The 10,830-nt window shown below is 41.0% G+C and overlaps 1 protein-coding gene across 1 annotated transcript; it reads right to left on the bottom strand.

The window, feature by feature from the left end:
• Positions 1-828: 828 nt before the first annotated feature.
• LOC118215567 (beta-hexosaminidase subunit alpha-like) lies at positions 829-10,276 on the bottom strand. The gene is made up of 14 exons (XM_035396457.1): positions 9,839-10,276; positions 9,375-9,458; positions 9,029-9,094; positions 8,494-8,540; positions 8,009-8,119; positions 7,617-7,718; positions 7,300-7,432; positions 6,803-6,983; positions 6,005-6,091; positions 5,408-5,480; positions 4,669-4,849; positions 3,735-3,825; positions 3,397-3,504; positions 829-2,714 (listed from the first exon to the last, which is right to left on the bottom strand). The coding sequence occupies exons 1-14, from the start codon at positions 10,122-10,124 to the stop codon at positions 2,651-2,653; spliced, it is 1,614 nt and encodes a 537-aa protein (XP_035252348.1). The 5' UTR covers positions 10,125-10,276; the 3' UTR covers positions 829-2,650.
• Positions 10,277-10,830: the final 554 nt, after the last annotated feature.

The raw sequence follows: 10,830 nt of genomic DNA, 5'->3' as shown, positions 1-10,830 counted from the left end.
AATAAAATGTGCTTTCACTCCATCAAAAAGGCACAGTTTATTACATAGTATAAAATGCCAATGGCCGTTCTAAATGCATTATTATAAGTTTTTTTTATTGCTATGAATATAATCATAACCATTCTTCCCACATTTTTGGATGCATTATATCTCTATAAAGCATATCAAGTGAGGCACACAATTAACACAATCCTGCATAAAAATAAAAGGGGCTCAGAGACGAACGATAAGAGGAACAATCTTTTAACCGAGTAAACACAAACTCATCGAGTGCTCAAAAAATCTGAACATATACGAACAACAGAAAATAAGGACTATGGTGAAATGCCACATCGGGGTAGCACTTTGCACCAACTGTAAAATCAATAATCCGTCAGTGTTGGGAATACAAAGGTTGATCCTTCGTATTTTTAGATTTAGGACAGCAAAGAAAGGCATATCCTTGTTGAGGCAAAATTCAGCATCATGTCACAAGTTACCCTCTGGCAGCGTAACAACACAGCAGGAAGCCTTGTGATAGCGGTGCGTATCAAGTACCTGTTCAGTGTGGTCCGGTGACAGATCCACTTGCCCATCTCTAGAGCTCAGGTGAAAACCCCATCAGGTTTAATTGGATCTTCAGCTGCCATCTTGCCCATGTGATGGGATTGGAGACAGAGTGGCTGATTACATTAAAGGTGTACATCCTTCAATCCGGCCCTCCTGCTAGGTCAGCCCAGTTTATCATCCAGGTCATGGGCTCTGCCTCACACATACTGATAGGATACAGCTTAATTGTTCTCTGTCTTTTACAGATCACTTTATTCAGTGAGGTTACACAGGCAAAACTTTCATTAAAATCCAGTTTTATTGCAGTGAATTACAATTTACAGTCAATTAAGAAGGTCACAGTGATAGCATGAAAACGGTCTTCTCAAACGCAGTTCAAATATTGTAGGTGTATCTCCTTTTATTCTGGTTGCTTGTCCTTCAATAAAATCAATGACCGAGAAGAAAAATTTGACACTCAAAACCGATCTTAACAGCGTTACATCTAACATATATAAAGGACACATCTTTATATATACATGAGACTAAGTATCACCCAATAGATCTCCTAATTCTAGATAACACATTTAGCACTGCTGTACTAAAATTACCTAGTTTTTAATTGTCTGAAAAACTAATTTGCCGAATATTCTCCCTATTATGCTGGATGCCAAGTAGGTGTGTTACTACGTCACACATTTTCATATAAATATGTGTGAACATTCCCAAAGCTCTTGAAAAAGGCACATGCTGAAACATCAACCAACGAGATGTTTATGTTTTAAAAAATAGAAAAACTGTCAAATCTAATTTTCTGTTGATTTATTTTGGAGTTGGTCCAATTTTTCTTCTCAGAGTTTAGAACATACAAATGATTGACTAACACAGTTAATAGTGCATATAATGATCCCTGTCGTAAGGTTTTACACCTGCATAAGAATTTCAATTTCTTCATTTCCCACAGAAGCGCTCAGGGTTCTGTGATTTAAAATGCCCTTACTACGTACTATAGCTACCATTTTTCATGATACATAATGCCTTTAGTCACTTAAAACCTTTCATTGTACTTTTGTAAACTGCCTCAGCTTGAATCCCATCAGTATATGAGGCATATGCAGGAGCAGCTACAGGAAGGGGAGGTGGGACTACAGACCTACCTCATGATGGCACGTGTTTCAGCACGAACTCGCAAACACAGATCAGACTATTGAGGGTGTCCACCACAAGACAGTGCACACAAAGCCAATCAACAGCAGGGCTTTGTGTGTTTTTTTGTACATGTTTTTGTTTTCTTAATAAGCTTTGTAGAGTTTGTATGTAATTACCACATAATCCCTCATAAGTTGTAATGGGTTTTGCTTGCCTGGCAAATGCTTGCATTAGTCCAAATTTCCACACGATATTTGCAGCTAATAACTGCAAATAAAGATCACGCCCCGGACATCTGTTCTAAACTGCTTGTACAGTCCCTCGGATCTGTGACTCACATCGTTACAGTTATAGCCGCTAAAGTAGATTCTGCGAGACGCTGTTGAAAGTAATCAGAAAACAAAAAGTACTTTTTGGGCCAACAAAGAAACACCTGCTCCAAACTCTGCCATGATGATGCCTGATTCATCTATGCATTGTGAATGAAGATCATGTGGTTTTTAGTTTGACGTCGTTCCAATTAATTTGGTGGATCAAACAAAGACTTTTGGTTAGCAGTAGTGGCAGGCAAGCAACGAGGCAGGCATTGCATCACATTTTCAGTGTGACCCCCCTCACCCCAATAAGAAATTCCATAAAAGGTCAACAATGGTTGAGAAGGAAATTACATGTTTCATTCAAGGATCTAAAATGGCCTTGCAAAGAAAATATAGCCCCACACCTCACCACAGTTTAATTGCTGCATCAGCTTAGATGAAACTGCCATTATAGCAATGGGCTCCTTCCTTGCTTGTCAATTTGAGGTAAATCCTGCCCCTTACACCCAATTACACTTGTATGCAAACTATTACACATGAAGAAAGAAAAAAAATTATAATAAAAAGGCAAGGTCAGCATGCCTACACAGACAGGATAAGGAGTATTGATTCTGCGAGGTTGTCCCTGTGTCCTTAAGGCTCCTCCCAGGTCAAAGTCACAGGCCCTTGTACTCGTGCTTGCAGTAGCCAACGTACACAGGCTCCGCCCGTATCCCACGTCTGAGGGAGGAGTATGGGGGGGGGGGAGACACAGAGATATGGGTGAGACAGAGAAAGAAAGAGGACATGGAGTGGGAGAGGAAGAGAAAGACAGGTGTTTTAATGTATGCACTTTGGACTACAGACATATGAATTATAAATAATTTTATGGCATATAAGTTAAGAGGAGGGTGAGAAGAGAAATCAGAACATCACTATTATTAGGCACAGGTATGTTACAGGTGTTTTATAAATTATTAGGAAGTCACACTGTATTGCTGAATTTAACTAGCTTTGCAAAAGACACTTGAATCAAACTGGTATTCCAACAAAATCTCTGTGATTCTCAGTCATTTTTACTTTGAACTGGAAAACACAATGAATGCCTTACTCACAAGTGTGTATCATTGCTGGTCCACTTGTCAGCCAGACTTGCATACATGTAGTGAAAACCCCATGCTTAGCTCAGGTAATTGTGCACAGTCCTCAAGAAGGAGCAGTGTTTGTTCGTCCATAATGAGCGATGCCTACTGTATGCTGATTGGGAAGTTAAATCACCCGCTGATTTTGGCCGGTTCACATTTGTGCATACATTATCTCAGCTTGCAGCACAGGTCACACTTTGCTTTGCCTAGCGCATTGGCCTGGCCCAGCATGTGACTGGTTAGAGAGGTAGTCAGACGGAGGCCTTGCAGTACTGTACCTCACGAGCCGACAGCGGAAATCAGTGAGGCGATCGTAAGCCTTGGACAAGCTGGAGGTCTGCTCCTCGTCACTCCAGAGCCTCTCTGCAGCTGCACTAGCCCTGGGCCTACATGCAAACACACAAAACTGTACACATCCACAAACACACAGACACAGACACACAGCTCCAGAGTGGGCGCTAGTAGGTCTTAATTGGGGGTTGATTCATCAACTGCAATAATAATTGATGGTTAACCAATCAGAACCAAGACTGCAGAATAAAATACATTTATAAGTGATGTCAAATATTTCTAGTTCTCTTGAGTGTCTGCTGGGGTTACGACCCAACTTCCTTACCACAGTCGGGCCATGAGGTTGGTCGCATCCACGTACTCCCCCCACATACAGACTTCTCCTCCAATCATCAGTTTCTTCTGTTCTTCAGTCCCTTGGATAGTGAAATCACACACACACTTATACTTCAGGTAAGCACCCTGACTTTACATAACAATGCATCCCACCAATATCACAACATCCCATCAATATCACAGCAGCTAAACACAGTTCCGTTCTGTAGTTCTGTCCATAATTTGTAGTGTAAGGCACTACAAATTATGATGGTTAAATTTTGAATGTTTTTTTTTTAAATGCAATAAATGTATGAAGCATGACAAGCACAGATGTTTCTTCAGCATGCTAAAAGCGCAAAACATTCTCAATTTCAAGTGCTGTCTGCTTTGTTCTATCACTATATATTTTGTAGGATTCAGCACCCAGTTATTACTAAATAGTTTTTAAGAGTTCAGCACATTTCATTCTCTTTTGAAAAATGACACCCTGATTCCACTAGAGGGCAGTGACAGTACAAAAAGGTCTCTGACATGCATGTACAACATCACTAAACACATAAAAAGTGAACAGGTTGTACCACGGACAGAAGAATGTTCCGTTGCAAGAAATGGGCATATGCAATGAAACATCAGGTGAATTAACACTGAAGCTCAATGTTAATAAATGCTCAGCCAAAATAAAAGTAACCTATCAGTGTATTTGCAGGATAGGGATTGTATATTGGAGATATGTCCAGCTTTATCCTCTATGTTTCAATGCTTACAGAAAAACTGAGTATATTCCATTTTTCTTCCCACTTCGCAGCCCAATAGTCACTGGTGGTTACTTAAGTAGTGGCAAATTGGAGACCCGGTGGAAATTATCCCCAGAACAACAATCATTATCCCCACACTGGTATTCACTCTCAATGGCACCTTCAATACAGGTTAGGGTCACACACCAGTGAAGTTCAGAGGCTTCACAGAGTAGGCGGCACGCCAGTCTTGCCCATAGCTAATGTGGTTGAGATACCAGGGGGCAGTCAGCAGCACCCTGTACCCCGCTTTGGTCATTCGGCTCATCTCGCTGTAGTACTTGGGTGGGGTTCCCCTCCACACAAGCAGCACTGTGTTGTTTGGGATCTAAACAGAGGTGACAAAATTCAAGTGATGAGCACTCCAGTCCTTCACCTGTTTCAGTCACAGGTCTTTCACTGCACAGTCACAACATGCACTCATCAGCCAATACTCTATAATTTCTATTTTGTTCAATCACAATCAGTTGGCCAATAAGTCAAAGAATCTCAAGAGGGAAGAACTGCCTTTTGTCACTGTCCAATGTAACTACAGGTGATGCTGTTTGTCTGTGGCAAGAAGAGGATTTTGCCATAATGTAATGGTCAGCTTGCAGATTGACTTTAGACTAGCTGATGAATTGCCACCCAAATCTATCTGTACTGTAGCCGACTCAAGTGGCTTTGTACGAACTCTAACCTGTCCAATGAGGCGTGTCAGTGACCAGTTTGAAAAAGGCAAGTTATAGGCAGCCCAGTGGAGACAAAGCACAAATCTCCACTACCACCTGGTGGTGCAGAATAGACATCACACATGAAAAGCTAGCAATGTGCTAAATAACCTCTACAGAAACATGCATTTACAATATCATTACTGGAAATTACACATACCAACCACAATACTCACTTTTTCACGGTTGTCAAACACATCTTGCCAGAGAACTGATGTCTTGTTGAGTGCCGTTGTGATGTTGACTATGCTGAAAATTGCACAGAATTATTATGCAGAAAACCTCCGAAAGTACTATTTCCCCGACTTCCTGAGTTGGATAACTATCACCCCCCCCCCCCCCCCCCGCCTTAAACAGCATTAGGAAAGGCATTCCATCAGTGTATCCCTGCAGTCACGTTTTATTTTGCCACCATGTTCTCTAGAGCAAAGGTGTCACTTGTGTGGGCCTGAAAATTGGCTCAGCTCCCAGCTTGGACTGCACAAATACTGCACGTGTGAGGCAGTGTGTGGGCATGTACGTTTACACGTGCGTGTGGCTAAGAACAGTACCGACAGGCCCTTAAGGCATGAAATGCTACTGACTCATTGATGTTTTCTTGGATTCCTTCACTTCACATGCTCAAGGTGTGTGTGTGTGCATGTGTGTGTTAGAGAGAGAGAGAAAGACTGTCTGTGTGTGAGTATCTGCATGTGTGGCTGCATGCATGTGTGGATAAACATGTACAGTATATCCCACAATCTACTGTAACCCACTTGTAACCCTCTACTTACTTTTCAATGTAAAATGCCTCCAGTTTAGAGAAGTCACCCCCAAATCCCATCTGCTGCATGAACGCCCGAATTTGAGGGTTGGATTTCCTACAGAGAATGGTCACAGAGTCATTTACCAGCACATTTAAAATTCATGCATTTTATAAATTATGTCAGATGTTTTACGGACATTTTATTTTACCTCCATTGTCAGACTACACTAATTCTGAGGGTGTACTAATAATTCACATCAATTCACAAACAGGACAAAGAGAAACCCAGGGAACCTTTCTTTCTGGACAGACAAACGAGAAAAGAACCAATAAACCCTGCCATGGCCATTGCTTCGTGAATGTTGTAAATGTCAGATTTTTTCCATAAGTAAACATTGCATTCATCACAAGTTTCAGTTGATTATACATCAGAATAGTGTACTTGTACTTTTCGTCACAAGAAAACATCAGAGGACAGTACCTTTTTATATTTTATATTTTACACTATTTTCTTTTTGCATTTTACTTTTTTTTTTTAAGATTGGCCTTTAGGTGAATTGTTTTTTTAATGTTATTATCATTTTACTTCATTGTGTATTTAAGTATTCTCTTATCCATGTTTCGTTGGTCTAATTTTACCTCCATGTGTTATTTTGGTGTTCTGAAAAGCATATAAATAAGGTTATATTATTATTATTATTATTATTATTATTATTATTAGTTTATGACCTTTGAGTCATGTGACTGATGTACTGTGCCAGCAGCTGCTCATGTGACTGTGATGCACTGTGCCAGCAGCTGTTCATGTGACTGTGATGTACTGTACCAGCAGGTGAAGCTGACTTCGTCCCCTCCCAGGTGGATGTAGGAATCAGGAAATACTACGCTGACTTCCTTCAGCAGGCGGGTCATGAACTCATAGGTGGAGTTCAGAATGGGGTTGACAGGACCAAACGTCCCAGAAGGAACGTCACCTTTGTAGCAGGGTGTCAGCAGGTCAGGCTGTCCTGAGGTGGGGAGGGGCAGACATGACAGAGAACTAATGCACCCTGAACTACTATAAAAATGTGGCTCTACTTTATTCCTCACCTTCAATACAGTAAGAATCCACAGCAAAGGGCACCCTTTTTTACACTGTAAAAATTAAACCAACACTTGGACCAATGGAGACTAATGTCCCTATGCAGTGCAATAACGAGCCATTACTCCAGATTGCAGCATCTGTAGCTCTCCCTGTGTTGGATCAATGCACACTCCAGCTGTGCTGCAGAGGCAGAGAGGTGAGGCAGTATCCACACAGAGCCTGCTCAGAGCGTGACGTACCGTTGCCCCAGGACAGAGTGTGGCCCGGCGAGTCAAACTCAGGCAGAACCCTGATGCCGCGCAGCCTGGCATACTCGATCACCTTCTGGACATCAGTCTGGGTGTACACATGAGTGAAGCGGTGGTAGGCACCCTGAACAGACAAACACTTGGATGAACATACTTATAACCTCAAAACCCTGATCCCACATGCCACTGTGGAATCTTGAATCTCAAGTAAAACCTGATTGACATGCATCGGAGCTATCTTTGCCTGTCTTGGCAGATGATGAATTGAGTGAGCTTAAGTTTGCTCTTAGGTCTCCCATTTTCCTTGCCTTGTCACTGAGGTCAGGAAAGCTGTAGCTCTGGTAGGGGAAGGAAGGATCGTCCACGATGTGCCAGTGAAACACATTGAACTTGTTGTAGGCCATGGCATCCTGTAGAGGAAAAGTGAGGCATAGTATTAAACAGGCTTTGCTTTTACATTGTACTGCAACTGTAGACTGGTGTCCTTCATTTTTCTGTAATTATCAAATTATTAAATGAGTTGTTATTAAATACACCAGTTATCATAATCATTAAGTTAACAACGCATTTAATTTTAAAACATTTTCAGCCATTTGTGCCTGCAGGAGAAACACATTGGCTTTTTGATCTGTATGCATATCTGCAGACAGGGGCCCTGCGATGGCCTGTGTGGGGGATGAGTACAGGTGTGGTGCATTACCAGGGTTTCCATGATGGCAGGCACAGGTAAAAAGTGCCGTGAAGTGTCCAGAAGAATTCCTCTGAACAGGAACCGGGGGAAGTCCACGATTTCAGTTTTGTTGATGTAATACTGCAATGAAAACAAAGTATGATCATGTGGTAACATCTGCTGGCTACCTGCCACAATACACTGTCATGCAGGTAACATTCCAGGGCTTTTGTGAACATTACTGTAACCCACTTCTGATCCCTGAATGCTTATTTTTTCTTTGTCATTTACTTGGAGAAATTAGTTTCAAATCCATCAGGTATATCTAATTGTTTCTCTTTTGTTAACAAAGATCTTTCATGCTTCGATTCTCTATGAATATAAAGCTTTGGTGGAAAGGGAACATCTGATGATATACACAAATCATTTAATAATGAATAAAATCCAAATTGTATTTAATTCTGTTTTAATTTAATTAGATGCCAGCTTAACTTCAAATATTTTCCAGTACTTACAATTTCATCATCGTCTTGCTGCACCAGCTGACTGAATGTCTCCAGCCCTGAATCATGTTTCAAGTAAGAATTTTAGGTCATATGATATGACTTAATTATTCAAAAAAACAACATAGCTCAACATTTGGGAATTGTGGCAACGGTGACAAACAGTAGTACCTGCCCACTGCTGTCAGTCAAAAATGTGATGATTTCATTGTGGTATCAACAGCAAGTCAAGTGTCAAGCCATCACAAATGTATAAATATATAGCATCGGAGAGCTTCACTGTACCTGACAAACACCCGCATGATGCCCTTTTGATGGCTTAATACATTATCACATTCAACAGCAAATAGTAATGAGCCAATGTTGTATCTTTCCACCATAAACTTTGTGTTTACCCTGTTCCTGTAATCATGTTGGATGTGAACACACCTTACTTTGCTATAGATGGCAACTGTGTCATTACATTACATTACATTCATTTGGCAGACGCTTTTATCCAAAGCGACGTACAAAAAGTACGTGTCAAATGATTAGTTGTGTTTTCTACCTCTCAGAGCTCCCCACACAGTCTCTGCCTTCAGAATTCCCTGGCCATCAGACACAAGCAGGTAGTCTGTGAAACAAAAAGTACATGTCGCCCTGGTGATCAGTTCTGCTTACAGTGGTATGATGCAGCTGAATTCCAAGAGTGATAAAATGAACGGTTGTCAGACAGTATTTTCTGTCACTTGAAATTATCACACCTGCTAAACCAACATTTCGATTGTGTAAAGGATCTTCCGGTTTGGGAATACAGGCCTTGGTCAACCTTGGAAGCCAATTTACTCACAGATAGAGAATTAAGTGAAAAACATACAAACAAACAAAAGTTTTTTAATGTGTTTCAGACTTACAGTTCTCTTTGGAATTCTCATCAGGATAGCCATTACACTCTCCAGATTGCACATTCACCACCAATGCAAAGGAATCCCAAGGGGCTGAATAAATAGGAAAAAATTCTGATGACGCACTTTTCTGAACATTATAGCCTATATTACAGTTTGTCGAAAATCATAAACCGAATTGTAACTAGCCCGTAGTGAGTACACTAGATTTGGCATGTGGACTATGACTTTGCAAAAAAAAAAAAAAAAACATAAGCGCACGCAATAGCAGAACTTCAGGGAAGCGGCATTTTATTTGTTTATTATTAACTGGAACAAACCGCAGTCTATACAGGCATCACATGCAGAATAATATGGTAACAACTATTTGAACATGTTTCGTATAGATGTAGTAGGCTGTCACAGCGGTATCTAGGCTATGTAATCCAAGCTACACCTCTACGACAAAAACATCTTTGCTGAATATAGCTTACCTTTGCCATCGCTGTATCCAGGGAAGATGAGTGCGAAGTATCTCCTGAAAGCCTCATCCAGGACAGAACATCCCGGCTGCGCTGCAGAATCATTTGCATACTGAAAAATGAATCGGTGTACATGTAATGGGTATATTTCAGAAGTCTGGCTCATCTTCTGTGGCATCGGCCACACTCCTTGCGCCCCTGGCATCCCATGCAGCGCTATCAAGACGAACGAAAAATATACAGATATACCAGTGCAGAATTTTAAACATGTTTTCTTATTCTGGCAGAGAGCAGACATTTTACAGCAGACAGTTGATTTCAGAAAATCTTTCAAAAGGCACTATCGGCTGGCGATGACCGCAGACAAGAGACGAGACGCTATTTAATAAATCCAGTCGGTTCAGCTAAGAGATGAAACTGGTTTTCTAAAATCAGGAAGAACCAGTTTTGGTCATGTGACTCAGGTGTAACATTGTGACACGTGACTAGCGCGGAACAGACTACCGGTTTGTCCTGTTTAAGCATAGTTTAAGTGCCAAAGTCTGGCAAGTTTTCCCGAAAAAGACTATCTTTATTGATAGAGTTAGCATGGCTGACAGAATGTTGCACTCTCCACTCACTCGTTACTTCTTGCCGCGACAACGTAAAAGATGGATAGGCTTATTGTTCAACATGGTTGGTCAGTCATTTTGACAAATGAAACTGAAGTCAAGAATGGACATCATGATAACTTATGAGCAGTCACTTAGTTGCTAATTAAAACTAAACTCAGGACTGTTTTCATATGAAACCAAACCAGAAGAGATTGTCTTCATGAGGCTTCCTGATCAGCATGTGTTTTGTGGTTTGACCAGCTGAAGACCACAATCAACAGGGTACTGTTTGACAAATTGTGAACTGAAAGTTGTGTCGACACCAAAGACAAATTTTTCCCACTTTATTACAGAAAGACCATATGTTAGTGACTGAATATCCATCAGATAGGCACTTTTATCATTTTCATT

Source organism: Anguilla anguilla, chromosome 16 (assembly GCF_013347855.1).
Source record: "Anguilla anguilla isolate fAngAng1 chromosome 16, fAngAng1.pri, whole genome shotgun sequence".
Taxonomy (NCBI): Eukaryota; Metazoa; Chordata; class Actinopteri; order Anguilliformes; family Anguillidae; genus Anguilla; species Anguilla anguilla.
The sequence above is the reverse complement of the archived record's forward strand: the minus strand, read 5'-3'. Positions and strand labels throughout refer to the sequence as shown.

Excerpts from the sequence above, each read along its gene's own strand:
- LOC118215567 (XM_035396457.1), bottom strand. The coding sequence starts at position 10,124 with ATGTCTGCTCTCTGCCAGAATAAGAAAACATGTTTAAAATTCTGCACT. Across the intron at positions 6,984-7,299 it reads CACTCTGTCCTGGGGCAACG|GACAGCCTGACCTGCTGACA; the intron begins GTACGTCACGCT and ends TCCCCACCTCAG. Across the intron at positions 3,826-4,668 it reads GAAGCCTCTGAACTTCACTG|GGACTGAAGAACAGAAGAAA; the intron begins GTGTGTGACCCT and ends TCACTATCCAAG.